This window comes from Schistocerca gregaria, chromosome 2 (assembly GCF_023897955.1).
Source record: "Schistocerca gregaria isolate iqSchGreg1 chromosome 2, iqSchGreg1.2, whole genome shotgun sequence".
Taxonomy (NCBI): domain Eukaryota; kingdom Metazoa; phylum Arthropoda; class Insecta; order Orthoptera; family Acrididae; genus Schistocerca; species Schistocerca gregaria.
In genome coordinates this window covers 346,286,633-346,310,163 of record NC_064921.1, presented here as the reverse complement: position 1 = coordinate 346,310,163, position 23,531 = coordinate 346,286,633, and the positions used below count along the sequence as shown (strand labels likewise).

The following is a 23,531-nucleotide window of genomic DNA, read 5'->3' as shown; positions in this document are numbered from 1 at the left end:
AAACCGTTTTGACATTCAAAGTCGTTTGGCCAATGCTTGTAATTTCTGCTTCTTTTCATCTAATTGCTCTATCGCTTCTTGTTGTGAGATTTTACCTAACCTTTTTAGTTTCTTTCTGACATTTGATGTCTTATAAATTGTATTAGCTGTCCAATGTCTTCTCAGTTTTTCTATTCTGATCTGTAGCCTGTGTTTCCATGCTGGTTTTGTGGGTTTCTTCTGTGTGTTGCTTGGTTCTGATCTCTGCCTAGTGTGTATATTTAGTGTAGTGAGTGCTCCTATATAAACCAGTAGATTAACTCTTTCATACTTGTGTTTTCATTTATATTGTTGTGTATGATTGTGTTGATAGTTTTTATTATTGTTTTGACTTGTGGGTTATTTGGCGGTCTATGCAAGAATGGTCTAATGTCTGTATTTGTGTCTTTGTATTCTATATATGTCAGCTGAAATTTTTCTTCTATATCTAACATGTGTGTCTATTTGTACTTGTTCTGGTGGCAGTCTTAAGATTTCATTTTCCTCTGATTGTTTAATTGATGCGTGTTGTTCTTTGTTTGCTCTGGGATGTGTTAGTCCATTACTGTATTTTCTTCTTCTTGCGCATTTTTTCTTCCAGTATTTGTTGTACTTGTTGTTTGATGTTTTCTAATTCTGGATAGGGTATCTTGTTATTTTTGATTATTTCACGGATCTGATCAGCTAGTTGTTCTGTTTTTATTTTTATTTTTATTATTATTAACAATGAGACACGCCCTGCAGTTACTTCTAGGTTCCATATGACGTGGAACAGCAACTAACGAAACATTCATCGTTCCATAAATATAGTTGTACACATGTGCCGCACTTTTTCCCGTATGTCAAGTGGACTAATCGAAAATGGAGCAGGAATTTTAACGAACATTCAATTTGGATGACTTTTCATATCACTAAGGCGTAAAAACCCATATCGACTACTAGCCATTCGGTCATAAGTGATAACTTTGTACCATTATGACTGTAATTGGTTAACTCAGCTGAATGCCACCGGTGGAGATTTAGTGACCTCTGCCACAGGCAGGCGGTGTGAATATTTTAATACAACGCTTTCACACGCTTCCTCGAGAGCAACTAGCTGCAGTGCGAACGTCCGAAACTGGTACCTACTCAACTGCATCGCTGCTAGCATGCGTAGTTCCTGTACGAAGAGGAAGGTTCGCGTGGTGAACAGTGTCTACGTTCACTTTGGGCTTCATCACGTTACAAATTAAAAAATGCTGTTAAATGCAACCTGTTCAAAATGATTATCTATTGCAGATGGCTAGAATTAATTCATAGCGATACATGGAGAAGAATTGTAGCTAGGGTAAAAGAAACGTTCAAGGTTTCTATCACTGTGCAAGCGTGGTGAACCGTAATCCACTGCATGCGTGGTGACGTACAAGCGAAAAGTTCCGTGTAAGTAAGAACATACCACACCAAAGTAATTCTAAGGGTTAGAATTTAACAACTATCGTTCTATTATCGCAGTGCAGGGAACGTTTCGTTGCCAGTACAGTCTAGCACCTCCAAATACCAACTTTCGTAGATGGTGTAGGCAGTTGAATAAAAAAGATAGTTGCGCGAAGCGCAAACGGCCAGGTGTATGAGCTCAAAACTTTGGAAGAATTCACCTTTCGTTTCAGCGTAGTCCATGGAAATCTACGAACAAAACCATGAGAGACCTACAAATGCCTCTAACAGTTAATCGCGTCTTCAAAATGAAGCTGAAAATGAAAACCTACGTAAGTCAGATTTGATTTTACAGTAATTGAAGAAATAAAACTATGTGAAACATATGAATAATGCAAGAGCAATGCTGGAAGCCATAGTCGTGGAAACATTTGACCAAAAATGGCTCTAAGCAGTCCGCTAGAACTTAGCACTACTTAAACCTAACTAACCTTAGGACATCACACACATCCATGCCCGAAGCAGGATTCGAACCTGAGACCGTAGCAGCAGAGCGGTTCCGGCCTGAAGCGCTTGGAACCCCGCTCGGCCACAGCGGCCAGCGTAACATTTGCAAATGTCCTGTTTTCAGCGATGAGACTACGTTCGACCTAAGTGGCAAGGTTAACCACCTGTAACGTAGCAAATTATTAAGAGCTGTCACCTTGAATTGAAAACGTAGCTTGCAGTGGAGGCGGGAGGAGAGGAGATAGATGATGGTTCTCACGCTCGCACAGCTGACTAATGGGCCAGCAGAGCCGCTGACGTACACTATGGATCTAAAGAAGTACAATTGAATACTAATTGATCTTTTTCATACTTTGTATACCAAGTTTTATGTCTAACAACCATACAATTAAAATTTCAAATCAGTAACTTCCATACTTTAGGAGATATAAATTTTTACCTTGAACACACAATAACCGTGCTGGCATTGTTAAGCCGAGTCAGGGACTGTAATGCATTCATCCAAAGTGTCAACTGAAATTACAACAAAGAGGATAGTTTCGTATAACCCAATTTTCTGGAATTTTCTTTTGCTTCATTGCTGCAGATTTCTGACGTAATCAACAGTACATTAAAAAATTATTTCATTGTGTTTTGATTGTGTGTTTTGGAGAGACAGCAGTGACTGGAGGACATATGTAAAGTGAGAATGTGATACTTCATTAAAATTACGTAAATGTAAGCGCGAGGAAGTAGTTGTGTACAGTGAAATTTGTGACATGTCCGAGAGAGCTTGTTTTTGTGAAGAGCAGCCAGAGGGGCGTTGGTTATTAAATTTATTAGTAATTTATTTTGTGGAAAGGGATTTTGTTTTTATTAAATTGTTTACAGTTTCTGAATTACTAGAGTTTAAGTCTAAATTACTTGTGGTAATCTGGCAGTTATTAGAAATACTGCCAGTATAGGGAAGTGCTCGAGATGATCTGATTGCCTGCTTAACATACTAACCAATAGGAATTTAGTGTTTCCCGCCCGTTTGGGTAGCGCTTTGTGCCTCATCTATGAGTCTAGATAGTCGCTCGGGTGCCGTATTCCGGGAAGCATCTACATTAAATCGCGCTGATCAAATCTGTTCCAAATTGAAGAAACCCGCGCGTTTCAACGGTTCTCGCGTCGTTGACGAAAACCGACTACAGTGTTTGTGAGTGATTAATTTCAGGAGATTCTGTGTGTGAACATATCAATTCTTAAACTCCGCGTGGCGTTTCTTGCAAATTACGAGATATTACGGCGAGCATTTCTATTCAAGAAGACTACTGAAAGACTTAACTCGCAAATAGTTGTGGGTCAGTGACTACTGTTTGGGGCGTTTGAAGTATCGATTCGGACGAAATATCTTCTGGCAGATTTTGGATAACTTGTTACAGTCAGTATCACTGCATAATTAATGTAGGGATATTAAATACGGACTTGATAGCCATTTTCTGCGTTTTAGAGAGAAACCGACTAAAAATTTTAGACATTTTTCAAGCGAGTCATGCAAGAGTCCCAAACACCCGATAGTTCAAATAACTTTCAGACAGTGCCCATGGACTGAAGCTAAGATGTAGGTGTTTAGTTTCTCAATGCTGCTTTAGTCTACTTATCTACCATCGAGGAGCGAAGGGGGCAGACAACCTGAAGCTTATTCAGGTAGGTGGTCAGATCACTCAGGATTGTCACCACATTCTCTTCACCGGTGAGTGTCGCATATGCCTTCAACCAGACAATCGTCGGAGACGTGCTTGGAGACAACCCGGTCAGCCTGAACGCCTTAGACACACTGTCCAGCGAGTACTACCAGGTGGAGGTTCCCTGCTGTTTTGGGGTGGCATTATGTGGGGCTGGCGTATGCCGTTGGTGGTCATGGAAGGCACAATAACGGCGATACGTGAATGTCATCTCCGATCAATAGTGCAAACCATTTCGGCAGCATATTGGCGAGAAATTCGTCTTACGGACGACAGTTCGGGCCCCTACCGTGCACAGCTTGTCAATGACTTTCTCCAGGATAACGACATCGCTCGACTAGAGACATGAAACCTATGAACATGCCTGGGATATATTGGAAAGGGATGTTTATGGACGACGTGAGCCACCAACCACTGAGGGATCTACGCCGAATTGCCGTTAAGGAGTGGGGCAATCTGGACCAACAGTGCCTTGATGAACTTGTTGATAGTACGCCATAACGAATAAAGCAATGCATCAATGCAAGAGGACGTGCTACTGTGTATTGGAGGTACCGATGTGTACAGAAATCTGGACCACTACCTCTGACAGTCTCGCTGCATGGTGGTGCAACATGCAATACGTGGTTTTCATTAGCAATAAAATGGGCGGAAATGATGTTTATGTTGATCTCTATTCCAATTTTCTGTACAGGTCCCGGAAATCTTGGAACCGAGGTGATGCAAAACTTTTTTTATGCGTTTATATGCTTCAGAATGTACGGCGTGAAATGGATTATCGTTTTGATGTCCATGTGATTAAGGGGAAGCCCCTCTCGGCTGAGCGTAACGACCTGAGTGCTGACCGCCAGATAAAATCTGTGGCCATACCAGTTCGTGCACGGCAGTGTCAAGATGTCGCGTATGTCTGATACTCTCCAGAACTGTGAACTCCATCCTGTGCGGCTTGTGGTCACTTTCTAAAGAATTCAATCTGGAAATAGTACAGCGTGTTGGGCCCACTGCAAAATAGTTTTACGGAGTCGCTTTATCTGTTCAAGGAACATCCACATGGTGTTTTTTTTCCGCCCAAGTGTCCTCCAACAAAACTGGATACAGTTGTGTTAGGTCAAAGATACCGAGCTGGCGGTTTTCATGTGGGAAAGCTATGTGGCAGTTACTGTTAATGTACTCTTGCTGTTTTGGGGGAGCAACAACATGTGGGAGCAAAGGCATGTGAACAACGAAATTCTCTCTCCCGGAATGGGAAAGTACCTCCTTGGATAGCTTTACGTGTCGACTAGGTGATACGTCTATGTTCCATTTCTTAAAATTTCATTGTGTAATCACTGATCGGGCTTTCCCATTGGTGGAGCGAAGTCTGTGTAGACTTCAGCAGGATACTCCGCAGTAAAGAGAGCTATAACAGACAACGCATTCCTGAGTCAAGATCTCGACGAGTGTCGCGGAAGGAGACACTGACGGGAGGCGTGGTTCTGCATTCGAGAGTCAGTTCGTCACTTCATGACTGACAGGCTGCTGCTACCAGCGGGCCACAGCAGACGCAGGTCTTGTCGCTCTCAGTCGTTGTCTGGTAAGAATAGCTCGCAGCAGTGAAGACTGGCTAAGGCAACACGGGCGTTAATGCAACTTTTGTGCGATAAATAACGAAAGAAATATGCACTCAATGTTGTGGTGTATGACGTGACTTCACTATATGGAATTTACACATTGTCGAAAAATGGCGCGATCTCAAGGTCGTACTGCAGACGAACGCGCCTGGGCCCACTTTCATGCGTCAAAAGACGCAAATGGTAGTTGCTAAACATGCATTAAATGACAACGTTGTGCCCAGCGGCTACTGTTGGACACTACTGCTGATGGCTGTTCTACATTCGCCTTAGTAGGCGTAGGTAGCCCGACACCCGCAATAAAATGCTTATAATGGAGGTTGAAAAACAATGTTTACATCAGGGGTGTGCACCCCGCAGCCCAAAGCAAGTATCAATGAGGCCCAAGAAGCGACCATCTAAAAAAGTGTAAAGTTACGATAAATGCAATATTCTCAATTTGAAACTCCCGCACTCATTAGTCCATCCCGTTCCTTTTTCTTAGCGAGCATTATTGTTATATGTGGCCCAAAAATACTCTTCTGCCGGCGTGGCCCAGGCGAGCTGGAAGGTTGGACACTCCTGATTTGTGTGTTTCCTGTGTATTTATGAACTTTCCCTTTTTTTCGAAGCCGATCTACAGTTACGGATGCATCCACCACTGTTCTGTTTCCCTCAACTGACAATACCGAAATAGTGGCTCAGTTATGTCATGGTACTTAATTCTTGACTCTTATACTTCACTCCAGTTGGTGCACAATAGACCCTGCTACAAAGAAAGCTACGTTACCAATACGTACTGTAGACCGCGTGCCCCCAAACCTGCGCCATTCCCGCATAAAACGTTGCGTCAATGTATGGTACACACAAGAGTCTGCGGTAAGGAAATGTTGCTGTAATTTCCGTAAAACTGTTGCGTTAAAGCAACGAAGGGCAGAGGTCTGCATTGCCAGGAACCAGGTTTCCTGGAGGGCAATGCAGGAAAAAGGTGTAAAGCTGAACGGTTGCCTTAGTTCAGCCAGGTGGTAGAAAAAAATGCTGCAATTCCACTGGAAGATGACATGATCTTGAGACTGGGAAGGCATGAAACACTGAATGAGGCAGTCTACGCCTCAGAGTCACCTACTGCCATTGATTTCTTTCATCAACAGGCTATATCCAATGCGTCTGAGGGTCTGGCGAGATTTAGGTCCGCAGTGGACGCCATAATCTTCATGTTCAGAACTTTTAGGCAGCCGTAGTGTGGCTGCCACCGCAATTTCCTTGGTCTTGGGATCTTTCTGGATTTCTCTCACTGATCCTTGGGTCTCTCTGGCTGGGAGGTCTTCACTGATTCAGTCTCCAGGACTGAGGATGATCGTGAAGCCCTACAACCAGCTGCTTTTGGGTACTTCCGCCACTGGCAGATATCTTACCCACTAACAGAAACCTGGAAAGAGAGTGACCCAAGAGACCTCTTCCTAGCGAAAGGAGTCGAAGAAATGGGGACTGGTGTGCCCAGTGATTGGGTACACAGCACTCCTGAGGTCGGAGGTGCGAGAGCAACAGGGATGGATGTGCCCCAACCATCAAGGGGGCAGGTGTAGTCTTCTGGCTCTGAAAGCTGACTGGAACTTGTGGAACTGATGGTAGCTTAAGAAGAGATCACATTCACAGGATGTAGGCGCTCAAATTTCCTCTTGGCGTCACTGTAGATCAGTCGGTCCAGGGTCTTGTATTCCATGATTTTCCTTTCATGCTGTAAAATCCCGCAGTCTGGTGAGCAAGGGCAGTGATGCTCTCCGCTGTTGACACAGATTGGAGGCCGGCACATGCAATATTGGGAAGGGATGGACGTCCACAATCTCGACATGTGATGCTGGAAGTACAGTGGGAAGACAAAGGTCCGAATTTCTTGCACTTAAAGCACCACATTGGGGGAGAGATATATGGATTGACATTGCAGCGGTAGACCATCACCAGGACCTTCTCAGGTAATGTGTCCGCTGTAAGGCCAACATGAAGGCACCGGTGACAACCTGATTATCCCTTAGAAACCGATGGACGCGCCGGACAAAATGAACTACTCGTCGCTCTATGCTGCCGCACAGCTCGTCGTCTGACTGCAAAAGATGGTCCCTCTGGAATATAATACCCTGGACCATATTTAAGCACTTATGAGACGCGATAGTAATGGAAACCTCCCCCAACTTATCAAGCGAGTAATGCCCATGACTGTGCAGAGGATGCTGTTTTTATCAAGACTGACCCTGACCACATTTTGGACAAGCCCTTCACCTCCCCAAACTACTACTTTAAACGCTCTACAAAAAACTGAGGCTTCATCGAAACAAAGGAGTCTCCATCAGCTCTCATACATACGAGGTACCGAGGCAAATAAGAGCCGCTGCCATCCTTAGCCTGGTGTTCCTCCCATGAGATGGCCAGGGAGAGGAACGATGTAGGATTATATTTCCTTGGATTTGACTGAGACTTGGAATGCTTAGGGACTGCTGACGTTTGATCACCAGCAAGTGATGATGTGGTAAACTTCATTGCGCATCATCTGCCCTGATGCCACACACTCAGACCAGCTACCGTCCCCACAGGCGCCACCCACCCAGAGCAAAGGCCACCTGGCAGGATGGTCACTGCAGGGAGTCCCGATGCCATAGAGTGACAGGCATCTACTCCTTGGTATAAATGGGGAGTTAAAGGCGCAGGTAACAGCAGAACGATCCCTGCGTAGTCAGAGGAATACGACCAACAGGGTACAAGGCAGCCCCACCACAATGGACTGGCTACTGTGCTGGGTATGAGGTGCAAAGAATTCCATGGTCATCGTTGGCACAGAAAACGACACTGCATAGTGGGTGGAGAGAAGGAAGGTGTCCTCGCTCAAGAGATTGAGGATGAGCGGGACTGCAATGCCATGACGAGAAAGTGGGCTAAAGATCTCAATGCACAATGGACACGACGTATCATGTAAGGCGTCCTTCCCCAGTTGGTTCACACTTCCGGAAAATTTTGAAAGATGGAGATCAAACCCTACAGGGAGCCATCACATAAAGGCCAAAAGTTGTGGAACTCCTTTTAGTTGCCTCGTATATCAGTTAGGTTAGTCTGTTACTAGGTTAACCGATCGACTTTGCCCCGTTAATTCGTGAAGTGATTATGAACTATTAGACACGCGAAAATAGTTACACAGGTAGTTTAACGTCCCACCGATATCTAACCTTAACAGGTGGAGAACATGGTCTGAATGGAAAATGATGGTCAGGGAAATCGGTTGCGGTTTCGTTGCATGGAGTCTGCGGTATTCGCCTTAAGTTACCCATGGAAATTATAGAGAATTTGACCATGATGGCCAGTAGACAAATTCTGTATTATCACATTTACAAGCGACAGCTTACGGAATACTAAAACCTAATTTCGGAATAACGTTTTTGCTGTCTACTTTACAAGCTAGAGTACGATAACGCTGCAACTGCGATAAATAACAAAAACCAAGATACTAACGTGGTAGCAAGGAGTGTGAACAGCTTTCCAATAGCAGTACAGTATTTACACTGGCGAATCGTTGAGCCATGTTCAGAAGCTGAGGAGCGATAACGCTGTAAATATCTCTGTTTTGCTTTTGTTTACTAGCACCGAGGATGTATGTCGGAAGTTTCTTTGGTGAAATATTTGCGAGGCTTACACTGCCACACCAGGAAGACAACTCAATTAGGTCGGTTTTGGGCAAATTTTGGAACGAAGTGAGTGGGGAAGCGAATAAACCTATAAATTTTTTTTCACGGTAGTAAATAATAAGCACTTTTGAGTTCCGACAAAGGTAAGTTTGCAGCCCATCCGTTTCGTCTTCCGACTTTAGTTTTCTTAAGTGTGAGGTTTTTTCACTAAGATATTGTACATTATCTTCTGTAAGATGTTACACTGTCGGGCGCATCTACAGAATTTTGCACTTCCGCGGCACTAATTCTCAGTGTAGATGGCATTACACCACGGGAAATTCCAACAGCTCGTAATTGTGATAACCCAATGCTGAAATGTTATTTAACAGTCTGTTACCTTACATTAAAATTATGGATTTATAATCACTGTCAACCAGTTCTTACAACATAGGACAGTGGTACTCAACTTTTTTCCTCGAAACCCCGCCCCTTCACTAGGAAAAATAGTATCAGCCCCCCATCCTACTGCTATTAATAAAAATTTTATGTTTTATAGTTTTTCATTATTATGTATACCACATGCAATTTAAAAGTATTTTATGCATCAGAAACCAAAAATGACATGACTCCTTATAACGAAAATACGGAACCAATTTATCTTTATCACGTTTTCATTGTTTCAAACACTATGAAATTAACATTATTTAAAATTCAGCAAACAATTACCCCGTGTGGGGTTGCTGCTCCCCCACCATGTGCCTCCCCAAGTTGCATATAGGAGAACGTCCTCCAGATCTGGTGGGTACTGTTGTTGTTGTTGTTGTTGTTGTTGTTGTCTTCAGTCCTGAGACTGGTTTGATGCAGCTCTCCATGCTACTCTATCCTGTGCAAGCTGCTTCATCTCCCAGTACCTACTGCAACCTACATCCTTCTGAATCTGCTTAGTGTACTCATCTCTCGGTCTCCCTCTACGATTTTTACCCTCCACGCTGCCCTCCAATGCTAAATTTGTGATCCCTTGATGCCTCAAAACATGTCCTACCAACCGATCCCTTCTTCTAGTCAAGTTGTGCCACAAACTTCTCTTCTCCCCAATCCTATTCAATACCTCCTCATTAGTTACGTGCTCTATCCACCTTATCTTCAGTATTCTTCTGTAGCACCACATTTCGAAAGCTTCTATTCTCTTCTTGTGCAAACTAGTTATCGTCCATGTTTCACTTCCATACATGGCTACACTCCAAACAAATACTTTCAGAAACGACTTCCTGATACATAAATCGATATTCGATGTTAACAAATTTCTCTTCTTCAGAAACGCTTTCCTTGCCATTGCCAGTCTACATTTTATATCCTCTCTACTTCGACCATCATCAGTTATTTTACTTCCTAAATAGCAAAACTCCTTTACTACTTTAAGTGTCTCATTTCCTAATCTAATTCCCTCAACATCACCCGATTTAATTTGACTACATTCCATTATTCTCGTTTTGCTTTTGTTAATGTTCATCTTATATCCTCCTTTCAAGACACTGTCCATTCCATTCAACTGCTCTTCCAAGTCCTTTGCCGTCTCTGACAGAATTATAATGTCATCGGCGAACCTCAAAGTTTTTACTTCGTCTCCATGAATTTTAATACCTACTCCAAATTTTTCTTTTGTTTCCTTTACTGCTTGCTCAATATACAGATTGAATAACATCGGGGAGAGGCTACAACCCTGTCTCACTCCTTTCCCAACCACTGCTTCCCTTTCATGCCCCTCGACTCTTATTACTGCCATCTGGTTTCTGTACAAATTATAAATAGCCTTTCGCTCCCTGTATTTTACCCCTGCCACCTTTAGAATTTGAAAGAGAGTATTCCAGTCAACATTGTCAAAAGCTTTCTCTAAGTCTACAAATGCTAGAAACGTAGGTTTACCTTTTCTTAATCTTTCTTCTAAGATAAGTCGTAAGGTCAGTATTGCCTCACGTGTTCCAACATTTCGACGGAATCCAAACTGATCCTCCCCGAGGTCTGCATCTACCAGTTTTTCCATTCGTCTGTAAAGAATTCGCGTTAGTATTTTGCAGCCGTGGCTTATTAAACTGATAGTTCGGTAATTTTCACATCTGTCAGCACCTGCTTTCTTTGGGATTGGAATTATTATATTCTTCTTGAAGTCTGAGGGTATTTCGCCTGTCTCATACATCTTGCTCACCAGCTGGTAGAGTTTTGTCAGGACTGGTTGTTCCAAGGCCGTCAGTAGTTCTAATGGAATGTTGTCTACTCCGGGGGCCTTGTTTCGACTCAGGTCTTTCAGTGCTCTGTCAAACTCTTCACGCAGTACTAGGGAAATAAAATACCTAGGGCGGAGCAAAACCAGGAAGTATGAGGGCGGAATGGCTTGGAAGAAAGGCAGAGATGCCCCCAACCATCAATTGCTGCATTGCAGTCAATATAGGGGTCTACAAAGGCTAAGGATGTTCCCCTGAAAATGGAACCAGCTACGTGGCGAGCTGTAAGAGGAACCCCTCAAATGGTTTGGCGGAAGTTTGACAACCTCTCCCTGTAAAAATCACTTGTTGGTAATGCTATTTTGACGACGACCCCAGCAAACAAAAAAAAACGATAAGAGATATGTACATAGGAACATGGAATGAGCGGAGCCTATACCAAGCTGGAACCCTACGGCGGCTGCTAACGCAAGTAAACAACTCTCCGGGAAATTACGTGAAAGTGACATATGAGCTCAGGAAATTTCAAAATCCTTTACAGTGGCGGGAGGACGAAACCTTTGTTACAGATTCTGTGGTCGCTAAAGGACTGAAACGTGCTGTAATGCACTTCGAACAAATCAATGAACGGATGTCCATATTAAGATCAACAGGAAAGTTTTTCAACATAATTATAAATGTACATGCAACCACAGAGGCAGATGAACAGAAGGATGAGTTTTGTAGCAAGGTAGAGCAGTTGTATGATCAGGCTCCTGAACATGATAAGATTTTAATAGGAGACTTGAACGCAAACTTGGTAAAGGAAGAGTTATCAGCCAACTATAGGAAGACACATAGCCTTCATGAAATACCAAATGACAATTGAATTAGGGTTGTAGCTTTTGCTATAAGTAAAAACCTGTCAGCAGTACATATTTTCCACACAAAGAAACATGAGTGTCACCAGATGGACACGCTAGAAATCAGATAACACCATATATTGATTGACTGAAGGCACGGATCAGACATAATGGATGTTAGGAGTCAACGTGGGTGACTACAATTCAGATCATCTAGTGAGAATTAAGTACAGGCAAAGGATCTCACTATCGAGTAAACAAAAAGGCCACAAACGGAAGAGTTTGACATTAAAGTCAGAAGAAATACTTAGAACATATCAGACGAAAATAGAAGAGGGGATTAAGAACAATACCGACACAGCAATGGAACATATAGAAATAATGTGGAAGTAATGTAAGACTGCAATCCTCAAGGCAGCTGGGAAGGTTTTGGGACACGTGCAAGCTCAAAGGAAGGCAGATTGGTTTGATGAATGTTTTGAGAAGAATTGAGGAGCGTAACATAGCATGAAAAATTATTTCAGAGAAGAACTAGAGAAAATCTGAATATAATGAGAAGCGCTATGTAGCTAAGAGGGTTTGCAGAAAGAAAAGAGCACTAGAAAGGAAAAAAATTGGAAGAAACTTACCAACTAGGAGAAGAGAAGCAAGTACGTAAAAAGCACCAAAAGATTAAAGGAAAGGCTGGGTTTCAAGCCAGAAAAAATATATGTAGAAATAAAGATGGGGATCTGATAGGGGAGAGTAATAAAATACTCTACAGATGGGCATAATACTTCCAAGAGTTACTGAACCCAGAAGTAGAACGATTAGAACAAGAAAAACTGGTGGAAATAACTTATGGGCCAGAGGTCTTAATACCAGAAGCCATGCTGGGGGAAGTAATACAAGCCATTAAGACTTAAAACAAGGGGGGGGGGGGGGGCTCCTGGAGAAGATCAGATCCAAGCGGAACTCCTCAAATATGGGGGGGGGGGGGGAGCATTGTAGAAAGCAGTACATAAAGAACTACTGAACATCTGGCAGGAGGAGAGCATGGCAAGGGAGTGGAAAACGGCTATTATGTGCCCTATACATGAAAAAAGGAGATAAACTGTCAGGATTACCGAGGAATATCCCACCTAAATACTACATATACAGTGTTCTCCAAGATCCTAACTAGGAGGCTTACTCCCTATGATAGTATCTCGAGAGTAACGTTGCGGAATGTGATGGAAGAGACAAGAATACCTAAGAAGCTCAAACTTACTATGATGACCCTCGGAGAAACCAAATGTAAAGTAAAAATACAGGGCGAAGTCTCCAGAGAAGTGGAAGCGAAGAAGGGAATGAGACAGGGTGACGATATCTGCTCAATGCTATTCAACCTCTGCCTACAAAAAGTCAAATCAGATAGAGATATAGGAGGAACCATTTTAATCGTTCACTGCAGTACCTCGACTACGGAGATGATACGGCATTGCTCGCACGAAACACTGCTGAGCTGGCTGATGCCTAACAACTGGAGATAGGTGCAAGGGAACTTTGCCTGGTAGTCAATGTCGAAAAGACCAAAAATATGGTAATGACCAACCAGCGAAACCTACCAAATCTCAGGATAGCCGACAAGGAGTTTGAAAGGGTGAGATACTTCAAGTACCTCGGGTAGACTATCACAGAGACAAATGACATCAGCAGCGAGGTGACAGCTAGAATAGCAGCAGGCAACAGATGCTACTTTGCCACACTACCCATGCTTAGGAGTTCACTTCTATCACGAAAATCTAAAATCCTCAGTTATCAAACAATTATAAGACCAGTTATGTGTGGTGCCGAGAAATGGACCATGACTGCAGAGGAAAGGATCCTTAGAATTTGGGAGAGAAAGGTTCTGCGAAAATATATGGCCCAACATAGGAGCAAGGAGATTGGCACATCCATACGAATGCAGAATTAGAACAACTTTTTGAAGAACCTGACATTGTCACTATTATTAAAATAAGAAGAATACGATGGGCAGGACACGAGGTCAGAATGGAAGAAGATAGGATTTTTAAGATTTTTGATGACAAGACTGGAGGCAGACGACGGGAGGGGCGTCCCAGAAAGAGATGGGTGGGCAGAGTTGACATGAAAAAGCTGGGTGTCAAAGGATGGAGACTGAAAGCCATGGATCGGATAGAATGGCAGGATTTTGTGATGCAGACCAAGGCCCTTCAAGGGCTATAGAGCCTTGTAGTAGTAGTAGAAACAATTACAAGAGCAGTAAAAATTTAAATATAAAAGTTCCGTGTGATGGACGAGCTTGCTTTTGAGAACAGCTTCTCAAGACTTGGAGGAATAGCAGAAAGAGTCACTAAGTTCTCTATTTACCCAGTCTCGCACAAGTATGTTGTTGGAAAAAGGAATCAGGATCTTCATTGAATTTTGGATTCGCGTTGGGAAGTCCTTGTTAATATGTATCCAAGACTCCAACAAAGACATTTCATTAAATTTACTCTTTAGTGAAGTGTCACGAGTTCAATAAGTAGTTCTTCCTCTTCTATATTTAGAAATAGATGCTCCAGGAGCACTTATGAATGGATTTTTAATCAAATTAAATTTATTAAAATCGTTGCGGAAATATTTCTCGAAGTAAACTTTAATGTTCCAAGATGAAAGCAAGCTTTTATCGCCATTGGAAGTGTCAGATTGTGTGTATCCTTTGTGTGTATCCTCTAGTCACTCTCCATTCGGTTTTGCCACAGCCCTAATTTCTTCATTAACGCCTTCACCTTTTCATTCCAAGATAGTACAATTGTCTGATTACCCCGAAGTGAAGTGTTAAGAATAGAGTATATGGTTTCTCAAAAATAGCAGTGAGGTAATCCATTTTAAATAAAAAAATCTGTTGTTGAAGCAGTCTGCCAAAGAGTGACTTCTCTCCTTCAAATAAAAAAAGTAGTAATAATTATCTCATTCCCAAGTTCAAACATTCTTTTCTATACTTCACCCCTTGAAAGCCATTGAACATTACTAAAAATAAGAGCAACTGTGTTGTGCGCCCATCTCCTCACATAGCACTTTAAAAAGCCTCTAATTTATAGATTTGACCTTAGCAATATTAACTGTTTGTATAACCGATGGCAGAACTTTATGAAGGGGTGGTCTAAGTTCTTTAGCGAGCAGAGCCTCCCGATATATCATGCAGTGAGTCAATACAGCATCAGAAGCTACAGCTTTAACTTTCGTTTGCAAACAACTATGAATTCCAGACATCGAGCGAGCTCCGTCTGTGCAAACTCCAATGCACCTATTTTGTAATATAACGTTTTGATTAAAAAAGTATTGAGGTCAAAATGGCTTTCAGCTGTAGCTGTTTTCAGTATCGACTGACAAAAGAAATGCCCCTGCCCGAATAAATCGTCAGAAATGTCAAATTCTTTTACGCACACTGTCACTATAGACCGGAATACTTTTAAATTGTTGAGCAAATGAGTCACTAACATTGTTGATACCATGTGAATCGCTGCTGGTAAAACAGTTTCCGAAACCGTGTGTGGTTTCTTGCATTTAGCAATTCTTTGAGAAGTCTTAAAGAGGCTAAAAGGGCCTTAGACGCCACATTCGTCGTTCTAGCAAAGTTCTTCTGGGTAGATCGTAAAACATTTAGTTTCCTGACAAAAAATCATTTTTGTTTTCGCATTAATTCGGGATGTTTGGTTTCAAGATGTCCCTAACTTGTTAGGCTCCATGCTATCAGCAGCTAAACTCGTTAAACTAACACGCTGCGGACGTTATTCACAATTGTTTGTAGTAGTTGTGAAGCCTAGCAATTAACAGTTCTCATCATACCTTCTCGTTTCGCCTTTGGGTTATCTCCCTCCCCTCCGCCAGTTGAAGGACCACTGCTGTATTGCCCTTTGTCACTAATCTGGAACCTCTTCATACTGCAGTCAAGTCTTCCTCGCAAAGTCTATAATTATAAGACCATAACTGTAGACGTCACTACAAGGATGCGTTGAGACACACGAGCCAAGCCTTGCACTGCACGGGATAGTTACGGAAACAGTAATGGCGCAGGCGACAAAGGGTATCCCACCGACTATCCAAGGAAGCATCGCCACCTAGGAATACAGCCTACTCAGCTCGCGTGTGTAGGTTTTATCCTAGGTGGCGTAGAAGGAATTCGCGCAGCTCGACCAATAATTAAATGTCTTGTGACTAGGGCCTTCCGTCGGGTAGACCGTTCGCCTGGTGCAAGTCTTTCGATTTGACGCCACTTCGGCGACTTGCGCGTCGATGGGGATGAATTAATGATGATGATGATCAGGACAACACAACACCCAGTCCCTGAATGGAGAAAACCCCCACCCACCCGGGAATCTAACATCTAACCTGGGCCCTTAGGATTGACATTCTGTCGCGCTGACCACTCAGTTACCAGGGGAGGACATCTCGTCCGATCATTTCAAACAATGCTGAAAATGCGACAGCGGTTTCACTGTCACTGGCGTTAACACCGACGTAGGGCGAAAGTCAAACCAAATCAGTGGCATGTCGTTTGTTAAAAGATAAACCTAATTGTTACAATATATATATTTTCCTAACAAAACGCGCCCCCTTGCACGCCATTCGCATCCCCACCCACCCGGGTCGTGCCACCACAACCGCTGCAGTAGAACACTTTGTAGTTTCTGAATGTTTTCGGGAAATAACTAAAGTATGTTTTCCATCTACGATTCCAAATCAGTTAACTGCTAATGTTGTACTGCAGTAGTCGTCCACTAGTCTCTGAATTCTGCGTCTGCAAATTTTACTTCGGTCACGCTCCCCTAATATTTGTAGCTAACTGGAAGAGCAGTTGAACGGAATGGACAGTGTCTTGAATGATGGATATAAGATGAACTTCAGCAAAAGCAAAACGAGGATAATGGAATGTAGTCAAATTAAATCGGGTGATGCTGAGGGAATTAGACCAGGAAATGAGACAAAGTAGTAAAGGAGTTTTGTTATTTAGAAAGTAAAATAACAGATGATGGTCGAAGTAGAGAGGATATAAAATGTAGACTGGCAATGGCAAGGAAAGCGTTTCTGAAGAGAAATTTGTTAACATCGAGCATAGATTTGTCAGGAGGTCGTTTCTGAAAGTATTTGTATGGAGTGTAGCCATGTATGGAAGTGAAACATGGACGACAACTAGTTTGGACAAGAAGAGAATAGAAGCTTTCGAAATGTGGTGCTACAGAAGAATGCTGAAGGTAAGGTGGATAGATCACGTAACTAATGAGGTGCTGAATAGGATTGGGGAGAAAAATTTGTGGCACAATTTGACTAGAAGAAGGGATCGGTTCGTAGGACATGTTTTGAGGCATCAAGGGATCACAAATTTAGCATTGGAGGGCAGCGTGGAGGGTAAAAATCGTAGAGGGAGACCAAGAGATGAATACACTAAGATTCAAAAGGATGTAGGTTGCAGTAGGTACTGGGAGATGAAGCTTGCACAGGACAGAGTAGCGTGGAGGGCTGCATCAAACCAGTCTCAGTACTGAAGACCACAACAACCTCTTACTTTTTCGTTATACTACCTCCGACAGGAGAAGACTCAAGTCTGGTAAAACTGACCAGTAGACACGTCTGAATAAATCTGATTTCAGTACAGCACATATTTTAATTTTTATGGTTATGAAGCGTGCTTTTCATGTGTTAATCGCACGTCAGTTCCTTCTTTAGCAACTGCAGTGCGAAATAAATGGAAAAACGTTGGCGTTATAAATTTATGATTACCTTGGCTGTAACAGTCCGAAGCCAAAACGAATACACCACTCAACACCCCGCTCCACGCTGTTATCAGCTCCGTCATGAACGCGTCATAAAAGCTGAGAACCACCCTTTGGATCAGTCGCTGGCTTCTTCACCGCTCTTATCGCTTATCAAACCTACAACGTAAACGCAGCCTTAGTCCTGAATCTATTTTATTAGCTCGCTCAGATGTTTTCCTTGTACACGAATTGTGTCTTTCTTAAATGTTACGACTGCATTAGTATTATAAACTGAGCGTATCACCTTAATACTTTTAATTAAGATTTCCTTACAAATGCCCTCTAACTCTTTAAGAGATTGTTCCAGTAGAGATGTTTAATATGATTTTCCTTTCCAGCTAAGGCGTGCGAAGCTTATCACAAATATTGAACACGCGCATTATGGGGAAAAAGTTGGTCAGCAGCGAAAATCGTTGTATTCCAACATTTCAGAGACTCTAAACTGACTAGGAAACATATGAAGACATTCTATTGCTGGGCATCGAATCAGTGTTTTTCACTGGCTACTGGTAATTGACCAGCGCCTACGTCACAAAGTTGTCAACGTGGCCGACAGTGCAGAATATGGTGTTGCCGATCAGTTCGATTCTACTAACTTAGAAAATACGTTGGCGTTTCTGTTTCACCATGATGAAGATAAAACGTGCCTGTCTTCAAATAAAGCAAATTAAGAACTTCCTTGTGAATATCTTTCCAGAGATTTTTCTTTCTATTCCTACAAATTTACTTCTCCCACTTTACCAACATCTTAAAATTCAAGTCACAACTCGATAATCTGATCAAGGCTCAAGCGCTGCAGAGTATTTACGTGCAGCAAATTTCGTCTGAGGGAGCTGGAATCCAGCAATCAAGTCTGCACTTTCAATATTATTATAGCAGTTTAAGATAATTCTCAATATTATTTCGTCTCAGTTGCACATTTTTAATTAGATTACTTGTTTCTGTGTCTCTTGATCACGATCTTCATCCCTAACTAGCTGCGTCAGCAACCAGTATTGTCCATTCAGAACCATGCATCAGAGTCACTCATTTGTGGTTCAGAGTAGATGTAAGGGGTTGATGACCCAACTACTTAGATCTGAAAATGATATCTAGAGGTCCAAACACGCAATTTAATTAAAAATGTGCAATTGAGGCGGAACAATAAATGACTTCTTAAATATCTATACAGTTGCTGAATACCTCAAGAGGATTATGTGGACTACAGTATTATAGCACCGTTTCCATCAGCGACCACAAGTGGTATTGGGAAATGTTCTGCGGAAACGGTATTTGAGAGACCGAGCATACACGTTTAGTGGTGGTGGCCACACACTATACTGCAGACGCGGACACGCAAGCATGTAAAAATCCTCCAAGGCCCCCCCCCCCCCCATGATGTAATATGGTAAAGGAGAAAACTGGAAACTCTGCTACAGTATTATTCGGCGACCGAAGAATAGGAAAAAAGGCTAAACTATGTAAGATATAAAGGCTGGTTCATGACATGAAAATTTTACTTCCTCATTAACTTAAGTGAACCGATATCCAACATTAGCATAATGATAAGAATGCAAAGCCCAACCCGAAGCTGTTTACTCTCTAACACTCTTGAAAAATGAAGTATATAGCTAAGAGAAGTTAGGAGCTACGAAGCCCTTGCAAAAGCACTGTGAGCACACGATAGGGTTTTATGATTTCAGAAGCCTGCCATTTATGTTTGCAGTCCTGAAAAATGTCCCAGTGGTTGTTGCACTTTCATGAAATTACGATAATTACAACTATCTTAAAATTGTCCTGGAGTTTATTTGGTTAATTTTGTTGGCGACCGCCTGAATACTCGTTATTTGAGAGTATACTAAACTGCCTCAGTTTATGCTTACCACCACATGCGTATTTTATTCGCCACAGACCTGACTGGCTTAGACAGGCTGTATTAAAACATTTCGGCATATCACGACTGATCTCTTTGGAATGGGTTGACATACTGCCGCTGCGAATATTTATGTAAACCGATCCTTGCACGTACAAGCATGCACAAATTGGACAGGGAGTCAACGCTTGGATCACTAAGTCTTTCAGCATCAAGCCACTTGAAAAGGTAAAATGTTTGCCCGAACTAACATCACCAAACGCTGAAGTATGCTGCTGAAGTTCCCCACCCCCTTGCAGTTTATGTAAGATATATCTAGAATTTTTGCCAAATTATTCTGAAATTTATGGATAATGTAATAGAGTTTTACGAATTTACTTAAGATTTAAGTGTATAATTAAAAGTGGGTTAACTGTGCCGCAGTCTTAGACATCGGGCCACACAACGGATTAATCCTTCTCTAAACCTCATTTCATTAACATTGGTCGGCTTCGCCAACACTCAACCTTATCATCACCTCCAAATCTAATTTAGACTTTAGCTACCGTAAGGTACAGTGTCAGCAAAACCAGAATTACAACGGGGCCACTGCCACACTTTAGCGAAGTATGCTTATGCTAAATGATTGCACATCCAAGCTTGACAAATTGGGGCAAGGTGTCGGGGCGACCTTAAAGACGCAGTTCACAACACATTTTCACAGCGGAAAAAAAGCTTGCTGCCTACAATATCGAATTACTAGAAGAAACACGTATATAACGCGGATTGCACTATATGCGAAGACATGTTTCGGGCTTTCACCCATTTTGAATAGGCGTAATACGTTAATACCTCCAATAGTTTTCAACGAGTGCATTTTGATTGCTGCAGCCGCCCTTCAATTTCTTTAGCTACTAAATTATACGAGTTTTATATTTACTTTTGCTAACTAGCTGGGCGAGCTGTTTTGTTCTTAAACATATTCTAACACCCACTTCTCTTTACAAATACGAAAAGCATGCTCAGAGTGTGTCACTGCAAGATAATGTGTAGTATTTATCACTCACTCATCGATTAATAGAAACAGTGCGATTCAAGTAGACATTATCTTCGTTAATACTTTTTCCTCACACCCGCTGACCAGCTGCTCGAGAGATGAGCAACCTTCCTGTGAATATTTACAAGTAACATTTCAGAGAGATTCTAACATTAAAGATTTAAACAGCGTGCCAGGCCAAGACAACAGTCGGCATAAGTTCACCCAACAGAGCTGACACTGGCGTTAAGCGCCACTTGCCACCCGCATACTCCTGCATTGTTGAAGTTACTTCCTATATTGTTGATAAAAATTAATATTTTCTCTGTCTATAATCATATTGGTCACGTATCTTAAAATGTAGCTCCTGACATTATATGCAGAACATAAGCGCTTTCAATTTCCCTGATACAGTGCAGCGTTTCTATTTATATCTAAAGTTGCAAGTACTGGTTACAACTTCCTTGCACATTTAGAGAATACTTATGAAGTCAGTTGTATTCACAGATAACATTGCTAACCTTTTAATTAGATACATGCCTCTATGACTAAAAAATAGCTTGATACGGTGTGTAATGTATATCAGGCATTTTTTCGTCATATAGAAGCAGGTATCAAATTTTAAGATTAGTAATATTATCTATGAACACACGTGACTTCAGAAGTAGTTTCCGTATGTGTAACAAAATTTTAACTTCTGTCCTTTTAACCCTTAACTCAAGAGGTATGGTCTCTTAGATCGCGAGAAAAAACTTTTTCCTAGGTCAGTTATGGCTGAGTGCTTCTACACTCCCCCCTGCCCTCCTTAAATCGCAAATTCTACAATATTTTTCTATCGGTTGCGTTATCACTTTTTTGTTGACACGTGTTACTCGCATGAGTGGCGAACCCTTAGACCACGCCTCGTGAACTACTTACCTGCTTTCTCCAGTATAGTCCAAGGTGTATTCATAGGAACAAGCCATTTTTAACGATCTTAAGTTTGATGAAATTGTGAGTGGAAGGAGGAATACGTCTGAGATATACATAAAAATAAACGATAAAGACGATTTAACAAAAGATAGTGACCGAAGTTCTGCTAGCGAACGATCATTCAGACGAGCTTCACGGCTACTGTGATGGGGACCTTTCTGTTTCTCCAATAAAATAAAGTGTTACAGCTTAAATGCATTCCGATTGCTGGTAAAATTTTAGATACCAGCACTGAATGCCAATTTTGCATACATTCGTTTGTACCCATCGAAGGCAATTTTTATGTTCAAGTGAAATAAACTCTGGAATTTGGTTGTATGTAAATATTTATCTGCTACAGAGATATCATAATTTTTCGGAACGTAGTTCAATCTTAACAGTTTGTGTGTCTATTTAAAGACTGCACAAAAGTATGTGATTTTATGCGCTAAAAAGTAAAATACTGTAGGTTTATTTTGTGCAATAAAATCAACAAGGATTAATTAAACAGCAGTTAAATGGCTGTAAATATGTAACAAGAATTTCAAATATTTGCACCTTACATCTCCGAACTTGGGGGACTCAACGTTACAGAAAAGTCATCGAGTGAGTTACGGGTTTTTAACTCTAGATGTAATTTCCGGTATAGTGGTAAACAAACGATTAAATCGTCCACATGGCGAATGGTGTGCTGTATCAGTACTTCAGTGAAGTTATGACTGTGTTCATGTGAAGGTGATAAATAGAGCAAGTTAAAGAATAAAAATATGTGCACCTAACAAACAAGATTATATATATAGAACTCAAGTACACAATCGAACTGCCAATTTTCGCATGGCATCTGCAACGTTCAAAATGTAGTGTAATTGCAAAGATATAAATGTATTACGCCAACTGAAGATAGGTGAAACACGCCTTGGTATAAATATAGTATACAGAAAGTGGGTGGTTGCTGTATTTCTTTTATTCCGCCCGCAGCCATATAGTTCTACTAACATCAATATGGATAAATGTGAAGAATTTGGATCTGGGATTCAACCTAACGAAAGCTACGACAAACAAAGCACAGTGTTAATTTTCGATATTATGCGCATGTGACAGACCTGTTGACATGTCGCACACTGCGTGCTTCGGTGGTCGCTCCCAGCTGCAGCTGCGAAGACTGTCGACGCCAACCACTGACTGACACCTGTAATGTATGTCCACCAGCGACCGACGAGATGGCGCTGGAACGGGAACACAACTCGGTCGTGTTTTGCACTGTCGGTTCGACGGTAAAGACCCTACACACGCTCCAACCAACAAACTGGATGTGTGTATACTCTGTTCATCATAAATAATAAACTTGATGAAAACAAATACAAACGCGATGATTCGTCAGAAGCCGTAACAAACGTACGCTGGTGTTGTTACGCCCTTGGAAGTAGGTCCTACTAATGTATTAGATATCCTATTACTAAGTTACGTTATACGAAGCTTTAAGATAGTCTAATGTATTAACAGCCATCAACGTTTTTCTTAATCGCTCTTGAGCCATTTCAAAAATCATGTACTGTTGTGCTCCGATTGTCGCGCTGTTAACATGCAGTATGAAAATTGCTGAGGCTGCTTACCGCTCTGTAGAGAAATATTATTGTGGAACACGGAACAAAGTGCCGAGAAATAGATTGTTCTTAATGTTTCCCATAAATTTACAGAGAAAATCAGCTTTGAAGTTTTCCGAGGTACTGTACAGTTGAGATACAAATACACATTGAATGTATACCGGAATCGGTGACGAAGTAGATTGATGATTTAGTGCAGTTCATGGGTCGCTCGTTCTAGATCCGCCTTGGTCATTTTTTTCAATTTGAAATACCTGCATCTCGTAATTGTAAAATTCATTATCATTTTTTATGAATAGGTCATGTCGTCTTGTTTCCAGTTACATACTTCACGCGAAATCCCTGTTTTCATTACAAATATAAATTCTTAATTATCGAT

At 41.7% G+C, this 23,531-nt stretch overlaps 1 protein-coding gene across 1 annotated transcript in view; it reads right to left on the bottom strand.

Moving 5' to 3' along the window:
• Window positions 1–22,883, bottom strand: part of LOC126337026 (monocarboxylate transporter 13-like) — a 213,576-nt gene extending 190,693 nt beyond the window's left edge. Inside the window, exon 1 of the mRNA XM_050001304.1 lies at window positions 22,652–22,883. Coding sequence (XP_049857261.1) covers window positions 22,652–22,661 — 10 coding nt within the window. The 5' untranslated portion in view covers window positions 22,662–22,883. The remainder of the gene's footprint in view (window positions 1–22,651) is intronic.
• Window positions 22,884–23,531: the final 648 nt, after the last annotated feature.